At 41.8% G+C, this 17,807-nt stretch overlaps 2 protein-coding genes and 1 pseudogene across 3 annotated transcripts in view; 1 reads left to right on the forward strand and 2 right to left on the reverse strand.

The window, feature by feature from the left end:
- Inip (INTS3 and NABP interacting protein) overlaps window positions 1-6,156 on the forward strand; it is a 30,225-nt gene extending 24,069 nt beyond the window's left edge. Inside the window, exons 3-6 of one of the 2 annotated variants that reach the window (XM_013073915.3) lie at window positions 829-931; window positions 2,147-2,237; window positions 2,659-2,688; window positions 3,754-6,156. In XM_013073915.3, the coding sequence (XP_012929369.2) occupies window positions 829-931; window positions 2,147-2,237; window positions 2,659-2,688; window positions 3,754-3,849 (320 nt within the window). In that variant the 3' untranslated portion in view covers window positions 3,850-6,156. The remainder of the gene's footprint in view (window positions 1-828; window positions 932-2,146; window positions 2,238-2,658; window positions 2,689-3,753) is intronic. The other variant, XM_013073916.3, reaches the window with a different exon arrangement.
- Window positions 6,157-6,991: 835 nt separating this feature from the next.
- Window positions 6,992-17,807, reverse strand: part of Kiaa1958 (KIAA1958 ortholog) — a 177,176-nt gene continuing 166,360 nt past the window's right edge. The window contains exon 5 of the transcript XR_015439880.1: window positions 6,992-16,871. The gene's annotated coding sequence lies outside the window, so the exon portion shown is untranslated. The remainder of the gene's footprint in view (window positions 16,872-17,807) is intronic.
- On the reverse strand, window positions 11,034-11,150 carry LOC147826121 (U6 spliceosomal RNA; annotated as a pseudogene).

Here is a 17,807-nt window from a genome sequence, read left to right on the forward strand (position 1 = left end):
ATTATTTTTATCAGAGTATTCCTGGTGTTTTTCCTCCATGAAAGGGGCTTTCATAAAAAGGCCTGAATTTGAGGGCTAAGAAAATCTCCACACACACAGTTATGACTCTGCAGAATAAAGACTGGTCAGCCGGAGATTTAGTTCAGTGGTTTCGCCGCCTGCTGCGCAAGCTCAAGGATCCGAGTTCGATCCCCAGTACCAAAAAAACCCACAAAGAAACCCAAAAAAGACTGGTCTGTCCCCATAGCACTTGGGGCCCTAAAATTTTTGTTAAAAAAAAAAAAAGCTGCACCCAACAGTGTGGTGGTGGCGCACACCTAGAACCTTAGCACTGGGGAGGCTGGGGGATGAGGATTGCCGGGACTTTGAGAGCAGCCTGGACTACATGGTGAGACCCTGGACCCTGTTTCAGAAAACAATAGCAACAACAAGAGAAACAAATGCTGCAACACATACGTTTTTTTTGGAGACAGTCTTGCTATGTAATTCAGGCTGGCCTTGAACTCAATGTGTATCCCAGGCTGCCCAGAAAATCCTAGCAATCCTCATGCCTCAGCCTCCTGAGTGCACTGCCATGCCCTGTTGCCAAGGCTGATCTTGAACTTGTGATCCTCTTGGAGGCTTGAGCCTTTCAGAGCGCTGGGCTGATAGGTATGGGACACATACCCGGCTCTGTGTATCATGATCTTGAAGTTGCTGGGAGAAATATTTATTAGTGACTTTATCACCATGTTAGAGAATAGGAATTTTTGTTTTCCAGCTTCTAAATGGAGTAGGTATATAAAATAGGTCTAAAATGTTACTTATTTCCCCCTCCCCCCTTTTTAGGTTTTCAAAACAAAAACAGAGTTGCAATCTTGGCAGAACTGGACAAAGAAAAAAGAAAATTACTTATGCAGAACCAATCTTCAACAAATCATCCTGGAGCTAGGTATTGTTATTTTCTGGTGCTCTTCTTAGCCATATTTTTCAACGTGTTGTGCTGCTTAACACTCTTTGGAGGTCTCCTTTTACTATTAGGATAAAGTCTATATTTTATAATGTTTTCCATGACCAGTACCCTACTTATGTTGAGAGTCTTTATTAATTCCTGTAATAGCATGTGCCATATTTCATCAGAATTCCTGTTTTCTGTGAGCTGTCTTGCACATTTTTATACTCCTAGTGCTTACACATAGCTAAACACCTAGTAGCTGCTCTATAATCTTATATGTACCTCTAAATTTGGTTATTCATTCAGAATAGTTCAACTTATGTGGAATATGGCTAAGGTAATTTTTAAATTATTATACAAACAAAAGTGTATGGTTTTACTACTGATGAATACATATGATTTGTTTTTAACTGTTTTAAAATATAGTATTAATAAATATCATAATAATTATGGTACTTCAATCTGTTTGAAAGTAAGGGGCCTGCCTGGCGTGGTGGTGCATGCCTGTAATCCCAGCATTCAGGGGGCTGAGGCAGGAGGGTGGCGTGAGTTCGAGGCCAGCGTGAACTACACAGCAAGACCCTATCTCAAAAAAAGGGGGAGGAGGCAGCCATCAATTATAAATATTAAAAAGTAGATCATTTGAAATCTCAGTAAATATCATAAGCTTTCTTCATATAAATTGATGTAAGTTGTGGGAAAAAGACTAGTTTTGGAAGGTCTGCTTTATTCCTGTAAGGAATATACAACAAGGGGCTGGGACTGTAGCTCAGAGGGCAAGTATGGATGGGTGTGAGTCCCAGTGGCCCCCCCCAAAATACGAAAGAACCCCTCTTCAGGAGATTTATTGCATGACATAGTGACTGTAGTTAATGATGTGATGTATACTTGAAAATTGCTAAGAGTAGATCTTTAATATTCTTACAATAATCAGTATATGAGGTGATGGATGTGCTTATTAGTTTAACCATTTCACAATGCATATAAATATCAAAACATGTTTTTTATGCACCATATTATATATACCCCAAGTAAAAATAATTTACTACTATGGGGCTGGGGATTTAGCTCAGTGTTTCCGCCACCTGCCTCAAAAGTGCAAGGTCCCGAGTTCGATCCCCGATACCAAAAAAAACCTTTACTACCATTAAAGGCAAAAAGGTCAGGATACATCTGCCTTAAGCAGTGAAGTAACCAAGATTTCCATTTCAGCATTGCGCTCTCCAGGCCCTCTCTTAATAAGGACTTCCGAGATCATGCTGAGCAGCAGCATATTGCAGCCCAACAGAAGGCAGCTTTGCAGGTAAGCAAAGTGAACTGACATTCTTGTCTCATTGGAGATTTCCTGGGTCTAAGAAGCCAGCACAGTAGTTATTTTGTATTTCAGTGGAGCACTATCAATAAAAATGTTCCACACACACATAATTGCAGTGGTTTGCTGATGTTCAGTTATGCCCAAAGGATTTGAAGGACTAATACAGCAGTAATGAAAGTATCTTTTATGGTGTTGACACGATCATGATTGATTTTGTGCTGTACCCACCAAGGGATTGCCTGTGCACAAAAGAGTTTAGGATATTTGGATGACAGGATGATCTAGAAAATTGACCTGGCTAGTTTAATAGTATGTATCATTATATCATCTGGTTTTAAATTTTTTGTTTGGATTTTTTTTGATGGCCAGTTCTTTGAAGGCTAATTCTTTTTTTTTTTTTTTGTACCAGGGATTGAACTCGGGTCCTTGCACCTGTGAGGCAAGTGGCGGAACCAGTGAGCTAAATCCCCGGCCCACTGAAGGCTAATTCTTTTTTTTTGGCTAATTCTTAACATGGGATTAGAATGTGTTATTTCCTGAGTTCAAAAGCATACCATTCTTTAGAGTAATAAATAGTTTTCATGTTACATTCATCTTGGATAATTTGATTCCTAGAGACCTTGGATGAGATACTGATTTGTGTTGTTGGCATAATGTAATTGCCTATGCTTTTTAAAACTAGAATCCCAGACTGGCCAGGGATTTATCTTAGTGGTGCCACCACCTGCCTTGCAAGCGCAAGATCCTGAGTTTGATTCCCCAGTACCAAAAAAAAAGAATCCCAGAATTGGTAGGGACATCATAAAGATCCATCTCCCTTTAGACAAGTTAAAAACAGCTTCTTCTTCTTCTTTTTTTTTTTTAATGACCGAAATTACTGGTGGTTTTCTGTTATTTATATTCCAATATTCTCTAAAAATGTTGCTAATGGCCGGGGATTTAGTTCAGTGGTTTTGCTGCCTGCTGCGCAAGCACAAGTACCCGAGTTTGATCCCTGGTACCAAATAAAAATGTTGCTATTTTTTTTTTTGGTACCAGGGATTGAACTCAGGACCTTGCGCTTGTGAGGCAGGTGGAGGCACCACTGAGATAAATCCCCGGCCTCTGTTGCTATTTTTTAATCAGTAATCACCATCTTTTCTGCCTCTCCTCTCTGTCCAACCACTACCCTTCCTTCTCAAGCTCCTGCTTAGCTGACCAAAAGCAGAGTACATTGGGACCCATGATGCTAGATTTTCTCCAAAGAACAGAGCAATTCATATCTTTGACGCATCGCTTGACTCTCAGAGGAGATGAGGGGATAGAGTGCCTGGTGCAATTTGTTAATCCGAATTCTGTGTTGTCCATTTCCTGTGTATTTAAACAAAACAACATAACTGAGTTTTTTAAATTTGGTCTCAAGCACTCAGAAAGGATAAGTAACTGTAATGCCATCTCTGTGATTCCTTTTTTAAAAACTGTGATTCTTAATAGCTTAATTGCTTTTTTTTTTTTTTAATCTCAGCATGCTCATGCACATTCATCTGGATACTTCATAACTCAAGACTCTGCATTTGGGAATCTTATTCTTCCTGTTTTACCTCGCCTTGACACAGAATGAAGAAAATACCTGTGATGAAAGGGACTGTAATTTCAAAGGCCAAAGCTACTCTCATTCACTACTGTACAAACTGACTTTCAGAATTTTGGTGAACTTACGTATTTTTTTGCTTCTTTAAGAGAAAGGAGTATGTAAGTGAAAGTGAAAAGAAGGGGAACCAGAATGATGGGAGCTTGGAAGCTTTGTCATTTGAGGAATTGATTATGCTGCCCATGACTTTAATTTTTTTGTAACGCCATTTAACTCTAAATTGGATAGTCACATAAAAATGAGCCTCCAGACCCCAACAAGTTGGACTGAGTATACCATGTCTACAATTGGCTTTCAAGAACCATTTATAGTACTTACTAAAGAAATGAGGATTTTAAAAAAATGTTAACCAATACCTTAAATAAGGAATTCATATATAGTTTATAGGATTGATGTGGTATTGTCTTTTGAATTTAGAGTCAACATATCATGCAGAAATATTCTTTGTGAACTCCTAACTAGTTCCCCTATTCTCCATTTTAAAAGAAACCCCAAGACTAAATTACTAACCAGTCTTTTAATATGTTTTATAAACAAATGCTATTAAAAACAATAAGAAATGTGGTGGCTTCAAATTTTGTACATCTCAGGGCCAGGGATTTAGCTCAGTGGTGCTGCCACCTGTCTCGAGAGCGGAAGGTCCTGAGTTCAATCTCCGGTACCAAAAAAATTAAAAAAAAATTTTGTAAAATGCTTAATGTATAAATGGTGTACCTGTGTGGTTTTATTGTCTTTTTAAAAAAAATCTACACAAAACCGGGGATTTAGTTCAGTGATGCCACTGCCTGCCTTGCAAGCGTAAAGTCCTGAGTTTGATCCCCAGTACCAAAAACAAAAACAAAACAAAAAAAAATCTAAACACTTAAAATTAGGCAAGTTAAGGCAGGCATCACAGTGCACTGTAATCGCAGCTACTTGGGAGGCTGAGGCAGGAGGATTGCAGGTTGGGCCACTCAGTGAGACCTTATCTCAAAATTTTAAAAAAAGCTGGGGATGTAGCTTAATGGTAAAGCACTTACCTAGCATGTGGAAGGCCCTGGGTTCAATCCTCAGTACCAACAATAAATACATTTAAAAAATTATGCAAGTTGAAACCCTTTTTAATCACTTTAGGAAGGAGTAGATTAAACAAGTTCAGCTTGACCTAGCCTTAACAGAATCTAGGGTGCTTACTTACATATATAGTCCCCACTACCCTACCCTACCTAGTCCTACAAAATTAGTATCTAATTCAAAATAAAGTCTGAAAATGATGGGTTAGAAAATTCTGTAACACATTTTGTTCAAAATTTTCATGATTGAAATTGTATTTATACTATCTCGCAGATACAGGTTTTTTGCGGGGGTGTCCCCATCCTAGGGATTGAACCCAGGGCCATGTACATACTGAGTGCACACCCAGCCCACGTGTGTGTGTTTGATACTGGGGATTGAACCCAGTCCTTGGCACTGAGCTACATTCCCCAGTCCTGTTTATTTATTTATTTTGGTTTTTTGAGACAGGGTCTTACTGTGTAGTCCAGGCTGGCTTTGAACTCACTGTGGAACCCAGGCTGGGCTTGAACTCAAGACGATCCTCCTGCCTCAGCCTCCCAAGTGCTAGGATTACAGGTGTGTGTCACCACACTCTGCTTTATTTTTTATTTATTTTTATTTTTTGGTACCGGGGATCAAACTCAGGACCTTGTGCTTGTGAGGCAGGTGCCGGAACCACTGAGCTAAATCCCCAGCCCCCTGTATACATTTCTATAACTGACCTTCCCCATCATCTCTAGTAGTAGGGCAAAATTTAAACTTAGAATTCTAGGTTTAGTTAATATTTAGTCATAGTTTCTTCCCTTTTCATAATTTCTTCTCCTAAATCTTTTCACCAACTATACAGCCTTGTCCTGCCCAAACTAAGTGAAGCCAGGGTGGATAACTATAGAATTGGCTGTGCCATTTAGGTTTTTTTCAAGGTACTTGGATTGAATCTAGGCCCCCGAACATGCTAGGAGAGTGAGCTACTATCTTGTCTCTTGGGAGCTGAGATTACAAGTATGTACCACCATGCATGATGCTATGTAGATTTTTTTTCCTTTGAAGAATTTGAACTATAGTAGCCCTCATTTTCTTGAATCTTCCTAAGTTTCTTTTCTGTGGATTATGACATACTGACATAGTTCTATATCTACTGATATTGGGGAGATAAAATATTTGTAGGATTTTTTCATGTGCTTCTTCCACTACAGGTGTGATTTTTGTAATCCAAATAAAGAGATCTTTTTAGCAGTGGTATCCTTTCTTAGCCTTTTAAATAGATGTTGTCAAAACCCTGCAGTTCTAGCTGGAAAGCACTTCCCGCCACCTCTCTGCTTTGTGTCACTTATAGATTCCATGTGGATTTATTAATACTGCTGTCAAGCACTATGCTGTAGGGGATGAGAAGCTGGGTGACACCTGGTTGTGGAGTGGAGGTAATGGTGCAGAGGCTCCTGCTCTGGCGCACCAGCAGTCATTAAGCACGCCAGAAGCAATGGTGGCACAAGAGAGGAGTCCTGGAGCATGTTGAGGTCTGGATAGGCTTAGAAATAATCCTGTGACTTTACCTGGCAAAGGAATGCAGAGCTGCTCCAGGCAAAGGTCAAGGTTGCACAATCAAAGAGAAATGGCCCCGAGCCAGATGCAGCACTATAGAGGATAATGAGGGGTGGCAGTGGACCATCACTTCCTTGGGGTTGTGTGTGAATTTGTGTAAATCAATTAACCTCTCTCTCTCTGCATGTCTCAGTCTGTAAAGTAAGAACAACACATGCTCTGCCATACAAACTATAAGTCTCAATCCCCTCCTGATAAGCCAACTAATGGTTTAATACAGGGTGACCAGCACTTTTTTTGGAAACAAAACATCAGAGTCCACTGCATGTAGTAATTGGTGATATTGTTTCATGAACCTTCTGTTTCTGTGTGTTTGTCATGTATTTTACTTATTTTATTGTCCCACTAGCATGTAAGTCTTTGAAGGCAAGTGTTGTCTTTCTCTCTGTTCTTTCTCTTTTGCTTCTTTCACAAGTGTACTCCACTTAGAATAGAATTTGGCATTCAGTGGGTGTTCAATACTTACTTGTTGAAGGAATGAATGAAAAAAACATATGACCTGGAAAATGTAAAATGTATTTTTTTTTTACTGTGAGTCATGGCAAAGTAGATTTGAAAGCCACTGCTAAATAATTCAGATGACAGTGCTTTGTATGATACTGGAATAAAAACTGAAGTGGCTCAGTAATTTCAAAGGCAGATTTTTTTCCCTGAATAATCTATGAACTGTCTCACTTAGTTGTCTCAATTCTTTGCTTCACTCTGGCAGTAGAAACTCAACCTTTATATAGTCCAAGGCCCACTAAGGCAAGGAATTTGACAAAAATGGTTCCAACAGGGAGAATGTGAAGTGCAGTTTAACCCCAAGCCAGAATCTGATCAGGCAGCACAAGTCCCATTGCAGCTGCATTAAAGTCAACCAGTATGTATGAAGTGCTTCCCTTATTCCCTTATTCACTGCTGTATGTGTAGTGACTAGTGCACAGTAGACACCTGAAAATTGTTTTCTTTCATCTCTGTTTCTCTTTCCCTTTCCCTCCCTCCCTCCTTCCTTCCTTGCTTCCTTCCTTCCTTTTCTTTTCTTTTTTTTTTTTGTGGTGTTGGAATCAAACCCAGGGCCTTCCTTGTGCATGCTAGATAAACACTACCGCTGAGCAACATCCCAAGCCTCACATTTTTTCTTTTTAAAAAATTAGCAAAGGGGCCGGGGGTTTAGCTCAGTGGTTGCCTGCCTTGCAAGCGCAAGATCCTGAGTTCGAGCCCCAGTACCAAAAAAATAAAAAAAATAAAAAATTAGCAAATAAAGAATAAAGAAAGAACACAGTCAAGTGTCCTCAGGAATCTGACAACAGAGAGTAGGCAAGATAAGCACACTACTAATCCTGGCTTAACCCTGGTGGGGAAACCCTAAGGACTTGAGGCTGAAAGGACTGGTGAGGGCCACATCAAAGAACAAGAATTTGAACTTGACTTTGAAGATAAGAGGAGTTCAGCCAGAAAACAGAGGAGAGCAACATTCCAAGCAAAGGAAATGTTTGCACGGAGGTGGAAGGAGAGCAGGCAGAGGGGCCATCCTGAAGCAGCCAAAAGTCCAACATGGCTGGAGCAGAGATTTGTATAGACAGATAATTAGAAATGAGGCTAGGATAGGCTGCATTGGTATTCCCGAAGGTCTTGAATTCTGCGGTGAGTCTGTCTTTAGTCAGTTCACAGCTAGGAGCTACTGATCATTTTTGGTTGTAGGCAGATACAGAGATAACCAATTCAGTCCTCATCAGCTCTTGGGAAAGGGGGACGTATGAGGTACTAAAAAGTATTAATATTTATTTCTGTTGAGAATTCAGAGACAGGTGTGTTCCGTCTACCCAGTTTTTTTTTCGGTACCGGAGATCGAACTCGGGTCCTTGTGCTTGCAAGGCAAGTGGCAGAACCACTGAGCTAAATCCCTGGCCCCTGTATATCCAGTTCTTATTCCAGCCCCCTCTACCTCTGCTATCTCTTCTAGTTAGATTTTGGACCCTTCTCCCAAATTTCTCTGCTTACCTCCCTCCCCTATTTTCTTTCTTTTCTTCAGCTTTCTTCTGTAGATCTACCTCCAAGAATCATTTATGGAAGAAGCCAGGGATCCTCACACAGGCTTAATCTTCACATCAGCTCAATGAGGTAGTGAGGTGGAGGTACTTAGGAATCGACTACATTAATTCTTTCTTTCCTCCTTCCTACAGCACTCATGTTTTTATTGGTTGTATTCCTTCCCCAACAGCCAGTGTCCTTCAGGGGAAACTGACTCTGCCTCAACAGCAGGAGTTGGCCTTACCTGCTCCAAACTAATCAGGGTAATTCCCTTTTGCCACAGCGACTGGTTTAGGTAACGCATGCCCAAACCATTCAGCACATGATATTTCCCAGACTACAGGAACTGGTTCAGGATTGGATACATTGCTCAAATGAGACACAGAAGAGGTTTGCTGAATTAATAGAAGAGATTATTTCCACCTTTTTGATAACATTACCAAAACGGACTTTCTAGATGAGTAAAAGGAAACATACAGTCCCCAGTATTGTTGGCAGTCATGATGTGACCACAGGGTGGACCCAATCTTAGGATGAAGGCACCACCCTCAACACTTCAACAGAGAAATACAAAACCTGAGTGCTTGATGATAATCACTCAGGGCTCAAGATTATGAGTGAGTTAGTCCTGGCTGCCTTTCCTCAGAGATGTCCAGTTACGGGTTGTAGTAGTAAGTTCTAATAATTGTTTAAGCTACATTAGTTTTTTTTTTTCTTTTGTTTTTTGTCACTTGTCACAAAAATACCCTAGTAAAAGGTGTACTGACTTGCTAACTAACATCTCTTAGCCACACAGCTAGGTAGTGGGAACACAAAACTTTTAACACTCCCAATTTTTCCTTACGATCACACAATGCTGCTTCAGCTATCCATGCACTTTATGCCATTTTTCCTTTTTTTTTTTTTTTGATACCAGTGATCAAACTCGGGTCCTTGTGCTTGCAAGGCGGCGGCAGAACCACTGAGCTAAATCGCCAGCCCATATGCCATTTTTAATTGCCACCAAAGTTAGCTGCTTATGCTTTTCTCCCTTGCAGTTCAGCCTCCTCCCATGTACCTGCTGACCTGAACCCTTCTGTGACACATCTTTTCCTAATCATTTCCCTACTTTGGTCTCTGGAATTCCTTTGGTTGAATCATAAAAGTTCACCTATGCATTCCCAACTTGTCCCCAGCAGCCTTTAGTCTCCATTCTTACTGGCACCTCAGAGTTCTCTGGAGAGCAACACATCTTTTGAACCTCTCAGAAGGAAGCAGCTGATGAGTTCACATCCTGGTTGTAGATTCAGCTGCTTTCTGGCCCACTTATCATTGCCACTCTAGAATTGGTTTAATTCAAAACCCAATTCTTAAACTGCTGTCCCCTCACCCCTTAAAAAGCCATGCAAGACTGAAGGTGTAGCTCAACAGTTGTGCGCTTGTCTAGAATGTGCAAGGCCATGGGTTTAATCGCCAGCACTGTAAAGATAAATAAAAGTTATGTCTACTATAGTGTCACAACTTTGCACCCCCCCTAGGGAGCTTGACTACTGTTTCTCAGGCCTCATCTCTGCATTACTTGTGCTGCTACCTGGAGACATCCACAGCCCACTCAGTATGAGCTAATAAACACCCTGGTCTCCAGGTCCTTGTCATCCTTGGTTTCTTTTCCTATTCCATAGTCAGCACACTCTGGTGAGGTCCTGAACCTGGACCTGCATATCCTAACCCTCTGCCTTCACAATTTCTGCACCCTGTTCTGCAGCCACATAAGTGTAATTTTTAAAAAGTGTGATAGAAAAATACTGTGGATGTTTAAACTTAAAAAATGTATTATAGTAAAAGATACACTGCCATTAATCCCCTTCAAAATACTCCCCCTTACTTCAAATGCTCTATCTCATAGTTCTTGCCACTTTCTGAAGCAGTGCTGGAAGTTCTCTATGTCTTTAGTCACACTTGTGGCTCCCTTGGTGTCCTGCATCAATTCAAGCATTTACTTTTCATGGTCATTTTGACTTTGGGAAAGAGCCAGAAATCACACGGTGCCAGATCCAGTAAATGAGATGCAAGAGGAAACACTTAAGTTTTTATGACCCTGCCTTTCCTATGGATGGCACTCAGCAGCAGGATTCACTGTATTTTTTTTTTTTTAGCATTCACTGTATTTTTGATCATACCTTGTAAAGACATAAAAGAGGACTTCCAGAACTATTTTAGAAAGTGGCAACATGCTGGACATGGCAGCACATCCCTGGAATCCCAGCACTAGGGAGGCTGAGGCAGAAGGATCACTGCAAGTTTGAGGCCAGCCTGAACTACATAGTGATACTCTGTCTCAAAAAAAAAAAAAACCTGGGGATTTAGCTCAGTGGTTCCAGCGCCTGCCTTGCAAGCGCAAGGTCCCAAGTTCGATTCCTGGTACCAAAACAAGACAAAAAAATGAAAGTGGCAACAATGGGATAAGTGTTTTTGAAGCAAGGGGGAGTATATGTGTCTTCATTGTAGTAAATTTTTTTCTGGCTAAAAATATGGAATGGTTCACGAATTTGCATGTCATCCTTGTGCAGGGGCCATGCTAATCTCCTCTATATCGTTCCAGTTTTTATTTTATTTTATTTTTTTTGGTACTGGGGATCAAACTCAGGACCTTGCACTTGTGAGGCAGGCGCTGGAACCACTGAGCTAAATCCCCGGCCCTCCAGTTTTTAGTATATGTGTTGCCGAAGCACATACACATTTTTTATTTTAGTTTTAAATTTTTTTTTGGTACTGGAGATTGAGCTCAGGACTTTGCACTTGTGAGGCAGGCGGCAGAACCACTGAGCTAAATCCCCGGCCCAACATACGAAGTTTTTAAAAGTTCAACATTCGCTGTATATTTTGGTCACATCTCCTGCTCTTTCAGTTATCTACTTCGGTTCCTTTTTCTCCACAGAATCATGCTTTTACATATGTCTGTGCACCTCTTTAAATACCTTTCAATGATGTCATGTCCTTTTCAAGCTTAGACAAACCCAGGTCCTTTATCACAGACAGTATTCTACAGCACCCCCACTACCTTGACTGACCACTTTCCCCGCATGCGGCTACATATCCTCCCTTTCTTGCTGTAAAGTATAAAAGGTTCCACTCCCTCTGCAAGCTGGCCACATTTGTCAATCTTTACCTCTGTCCCAGCCCATTACTGCCCTAATTCCTTGCCTCTGTATACTTTTAACAAACTCCCCAAAGGAGTGGTCAATGCGAGCTGTCTCCATCCTCTCCTCACTGTCTGTGGAAGCCACCCTCATCAAGCTAGTGTTCACTGAAGTTCTTTTTGTGAAAATCACCACTCGGCTCTACTTAGCCAAATCCAACTGTCAATTTTCATCTGTCGTACTTTGAGCTCTCAGTGGCATTTTATGCTGGTGACCTTTCTTGAAATGCTGTCATTCCTAGGGTTCCTCCTGCCTTACTGCCCTCCTGCCCTCCTGCCCTCAGTCTCATTTGCTGGTTTCTCCTTCCAACTAAAAAAAATGTTGGAGTACCCTAAGGATTAGTCTTTTCACCTGTGTGTACAGTCATCCCCTGTGTAATTTAACCAGTAGCATGGCCTTAAGTACTGTTTTGATCACTCTGAAATTTCTCTCTCCAGCCCTAGTATCTCCCTGCTGGTTAGTCTCCAGAGATGGCGGTCACTCCCTCCCATCCCTGTAGGCACACGGCACTGTTCCTAGCAAAAAGGGCATTCTGTTTCTTCTCCCAAACTTACACGTGCCCTGGTGACTTGTTTTGACAAACTATTGAAGAAGACATATGTCAGATTGGACCTGGCCTGTCAGAGGCCTGACAGCTTCTACTCTTGTCGTCTAGAGAAGCCAGCCACGATAGGAAGTCTGACTTCTCGCAACTGCTATGGTGTGAGGAAGCCCAAGCTAACTACACAGAGAGGCTGCACGGAGCACTGAGGTGTCAGTCAAGGGAGTGGAGCTTTCTTGGGGACCTCCTGCTCTGCCCAGCTACCAGCTGAATGCAGCCAGATGATGCCACTTTGTGCAAAACTGCCAGACAAGCCCAATCAATCCACAGAATTGTAAGGAAACAATACATTGCTGCTGTTTTAGAAATCTGAAAGTTCCACCACCTGCCTCACAAGTGTAAGGTCCTGAGTTCAATCCCCTGTACCAAAAAAAACCCCAAACAACAAACAAAACTGAAAGTTCAGGGGAGTTAACAAAAGATAACTGAAACATCCTTGATCTGCAAACTACCTTATCTATTGACAATGTCTGTCAACATTTCCACATGGAAGTCTAATAGGCATCCAAACTTTACATGTTCAGAATTCCACTGTAGAGCTTTCACCCTCCCTAGCATACACCTGAGTCTCTATCTCAGTAAATGGACATCTACATGCTATAAACACAGGAGTCATTCTAGACTGTTCTCTCTCAGTCCTCTCATTGCTAACCTCAGAATATACCCAGAATCCCAGGAATTTTTGCCCCCTCAACTGTCACTGTACAGCTATTGTACAGCCATCATTTGCCTGGAATATTTAGCCTTGTAAATGTTTTTTCCTCCCTCAGTGTTTTTCCCCTGCACTCCATCCTACCCTACAGTTGAAAATATTCAACACAGAAGTCAGAGAGAGCTTTAAAACAAGGGCCATATGAGATGTTTGACATTACTAATCATTAGTGAAATGCAGATCAAAATACAAGGTACCACTTCCCACCTATCAAGACAGCTACTATAAGAAATAAGAGAAAGAAATAGAAAATAACAGGGCTGGGGATGTAGCTCAGTGGCACAGTGCCTGCCTGGCAGATGCAAGGTCCTAAGTTCGATCCCTGGTACCCCCCCCCCAAAAAGCCAGGCATGGTGGCACATGCCTATAATCCCAGCACTTGGGAGGCTGAGGCAGGAGGATCACCAGGAGTTCAAAGCCAGCCTGAGTTACATAGCGAGACCCTGTCTCAAAAAAGAAAAAATTTTTTAAACAAAAATGATCTTATCCAGCAGTTCCACTTCTAGGCATATACATAAAAGAAACCAGGGACTTGAACAGTTATTTGTACATCCATGTTCATAACTACATCAGTCACAATAGCCAAAAGGTAGAAAACAACCCAAATGTCCATGGGTAGATGGGTGCCAAACAAAATGTTTATTCCATCCAGGTTGCTGTCCTGAGCAGCAGAACCCAAGAGGACTAGCTGGCTCCTCAGAGGAGCTGTGTGTATTTTGAGCATTGAAGAATAAGTAAGGCTTTTGCAAAAGGAGGCAGAGCTGGGTGTGGAGGCACACACCTTTAATGCCAGCACTCAGAAGGCTAAAGCAAGAGGATCAGGAGTTTAAAGCCAACCTGGCTACATAGTGAAACCCTGTCCCAAAAAAGAAAAAAAAAAATTTTATTGCTTAGTTGCAGAGGCTAGGAAGTCCAAGACTGAGACACCAGCAGATGCAGTGTGTGGTGAGAGCCCGTTTCCTGGTTCAGTGCCAGTACCTTCTGTGCACCCTCGCACAGTGGGAGGGGCATTACAAGCCCCCTCACGCCTTGCTCATAAGGACACTCATCCATTCAGGAGGGCAGAATCCTCCCAACGGCCCTGCCTCCAGTCACCATCACTGTGGAAGTCAGGTTTCCACCTAAACATTTTGGGTGACACAAACACACAGACCATAGCAATGTCCTAGGCAGAGGGTGGGGAGGAGAAGGAACCACAGCAGAGAGGGAAGGAACAGTGTAAACAGCAAGAGCCCACAAGCTGTGAGGATGATTTGGAGCTTTATCAGAAAGACTGGAGAGGCATTTAAGAAAATGATAGGATGTGATTATTTGTATTTAGTAAGATTTTCCCAGGAAGCAGTAGACGATGGACTGGTGGTGGGAGGACCACTCAGGTGAGTTTTAAGTAATCACAGGCAAAATGGCGAGGCCGACCAAGTTGATGGAGAAAATTGAGGAGAAAGACAGAGAAGAGACTCAAAGAAAAGACTAAGGCAGGTCAAATGATCACATAACAAGAACTGACTCCGGAGGATGGAAGAGAAAGAAGGAAGGTCTGGGAGTATCTGTCAGGTTTCTGGCTTAGGCAACAGGAAGGTACAGGTGCCATGTTCTCAGGAAGGGAACAGTGGGACATGGGCTCCAAGACCCTTTCTCAGCTGGGCTTTCGCTGGAGAAGCAAGCCCTGATGTCCAAGGCCTGTCTAGAAAACATGCATTTCTGTCTCTTGCATCTAGAATGGTATCAGTTATACACCTTGGCTATCCTTGGGAAGCTCAGAAAATAGGCCTTCCGAACTGAGAAAGGCTTAGATAATTTGGTTCTATATATGCTTAAGGCAATGAGAATGGATGAGCGTGTCCTGAGAAAATATGAAAGACTGAATCTGTGTAAAAAATTTCAAAGGAGGAGGAGCCCAAGAAAGAAAATCTATAGATGCATGGAACATCCTGGAGATAGTGATGCAAGCTGTCATGGAGGCCAAGGAGAAGGGTATTTCCTGGCAAATGTGTATCAAGATGGTTTCCAAAGTGTGCCTATGGTGCCACTGGCCATGCTGATGGGGATATACATGGCCAAACACCTTTAATTCTAATAGTTGAGTATTTATATCTATTTATTACAATACAGCATTTATGTAGTAATAACCATGGCTAATAGGTACAATTTTATCTATAGTTCCTACACACTAGGCATAGTTCCATACACACACACACACACACACACACACACACACACACACACGTACTGAGAATATAAGACAAAAGGAAATGTCAGGCTAGGTGCAGTGGTGCGTGCCTGTAATCCCAGCTACTCAGGCGAAGGAAAGAGGATTGTAAATTCAAGGACAGCTTGGGCAATTTAATAAGGGTTTGTTTTTAAAAAAACAATCTGGATATATTTCAATCCCCAGTAAAAAAGTTTGAGATGTTTTGTTTTGGTACCAGAGATCGAACTCAGGACCCTGTGCTTGCAAGGCAGGTGCAGTGCCACTGAGCTAAATCCCCAGGCCTTTTGTTTTGTTTTGCTTTGTTTCCTGGAACTGGGGATCAAACTCAGGACCTTTGGCTTGCAAGGCAGGCGTGGCGCCACTGAGCTAAATCCCCACCTTTGTTTTGTTTTTTGAGACAGGGTTTCACTATGTAGTTCAGGCTGGCCTTGAACTCACTATGTAGCCCAGGTTGGCCTTGAACTCACAGTGATCCTCTTGCCTTAACCTCTGGAATGCTAGGATTAAAGGCACGCACCACTGGGCCCAGCTCCCAGTATCACAAAAAGGAAAAAGAAAGGATCGAGACCACACTTTTCCCTGCCTGGAAAGTGGTCAAACTGTACCCTTTCAATTCTGGCCATTATCTAAGGGACACCATATTAACTGTTAAGGGTCAAAAATGTGTTTGTTACTGGTGGGAGTTATACTCTTCAATACTGTCCTAAAAGATTCATTGGGTTCTCTAAATTTGACCAAACTATTAAGCACTATTACTCTAGTTAAGTGTATTAGAAAGGTGCTAAATTACTTCCTTGATTGCATTTTGAACATTTCAGCAGCTGAGTACATTGTAAATACTCCAGCAGGAGTTTTTATTTCTCATCCTTATTTCTTTGGGATCCCATGAGAAATACAAGAATCTTGTTTATTGCTCAAGTATATCTTGTTTAATGTCTTCTGTGTCTGTCCCTGGTGTTTTACCAGCAAAAATGGAAGTGAAAATGCTCCTTATCAGGGGAAGGAATAAAATAGGGAAATGAAAGATAGAGAAGAAGGAAAACTACTGGGCAAGGAGTGTGGGGATACACGCCTTTAAATAATCCAAAGCATACTGGTCACGAGAGTCTCGCTAGGCAATGGGAGACAGTGTTGTGACACCGAGCGGACAGGCAGTGGGCAGCGGCCCTGAAGGTGTGAGGCCTCTACCCTGTCCCACATCCCTGCTGTCTTTCAAATGGCGACTCAAGGAGCTGTTTGTCCACAGACCTAGGAAAAGGCCCTGTGCCACCCTAGACCTTTGCCATCTCCAGCCTCACTCTCCCAGTCTTCATGGTACTTCAGCATGATTGGATTACAGGTCTGTATGTCATAAGCACAGCTGATTTAGGGGTGCTGGAATTAACCCCAAGATTTCACAGAGCTGCCTTGCTATAAAGGGACAGAACAGGCACCGCCAGGCAGGAGGTACCTGTGCAGCCAGGCTGCTATCTTCACTGACTCTGGCTGTCACTGCTACCCCTCAGCAGCTCGCCTGAGAATCTGTCAGCAGCATCATCCCCATCTCTCTGCAGGTCTCTCCTTTTAGTTGGGGTACTGTGATTCTGTGAGATTGGTCAGGAGGGTGGTAGAAGCTGTAGTATAGGAGGTTTTTACGGCCTTTAAAAAGAACACAAAACTCTATCACATGGAAAATTTTAAACATACACAAATGAACAGAGAAGAGTATAATGAATCCTCACACAACCCATTGCCCTGCTTTAACAATCATCTACTCAAGACCAATCTCTATGTCATCTATGTCTCTAATTACCATTCTGGATTATTTTGAAGCAAATCCTTATATTTTAGAATATGTCTTAAAAAGACAACTCTTAAAAATATCCAGTACAGGATTTTTAAAAAAACTTTGTAAAATGTTGCATACATATATGCATTTTCCTGGGAAAAGGTCTAGAGCTTCATCAAATTTTAACTGCTTTTTTTAAACCATTCAAATGGTGTCCTGTCCTCCCCTACTTAACTCTCCTAAGAGAACAATCATCAGTGGCAAATAGCAGGGGCAGCAATGCCGCTGGAGCAATGCCCAGGAGCCAGCCTCACGCTCAGGAGATCATCGAATTTTTAAACTAATGTTTAAAAAAGTATTATAGAAGAATGAAAAGAGGGTCAATTTGCCTGAGGATCAGTAATTCTTAAAGTATCTTCTCATCTTTGTGCTATTACCACCACATACTGTTGAAAAATATTTTTCAGAAACTTGTTTCTTAGGAATGTTTTTAGCTGTTGTATATATTTTTTGGAACAGGTTCTTACTATGTAGTTCAGGCTGGCCTTGAACTCATGGAGGTCCACCTGCCTCAGCCTCCTGACTGCTGGGATTATAAGTGTGCTCTATCACAGCCATCATCAGCTGCTGTATATATAGAACAGTAACTTTCTACTATAAAAGTTTTGAGGATTAAATGTAGTCTCCAAAAGTAATAATTAATTTACAAAGCAGAAAACATTAAGGGCATGTACACATGGTCAGTGTGTCACCAGGAGAGCTTTCCAGATGGGGCCTTGGCCTGCCCAGCAAAGAAATCTGTCAGA

The sequence above is a fragment of the Heterocephalus glaber genome, unplaced genomic scaffold (assembly GCF_053883595.1).
Source record: "Heterocephalus glaber isolate CG9 unplaced genomic scaffold, H.glaber_assembly_v1.0 deba00001479, whole genome shotgun sequence".
NCBI classification, from domain to species: Eukaryota; Metazoa; Chordata; class Mammalia; order Rodentia; family Bathyergidae; genus Heterocephalus; species Heterocephalus glaber.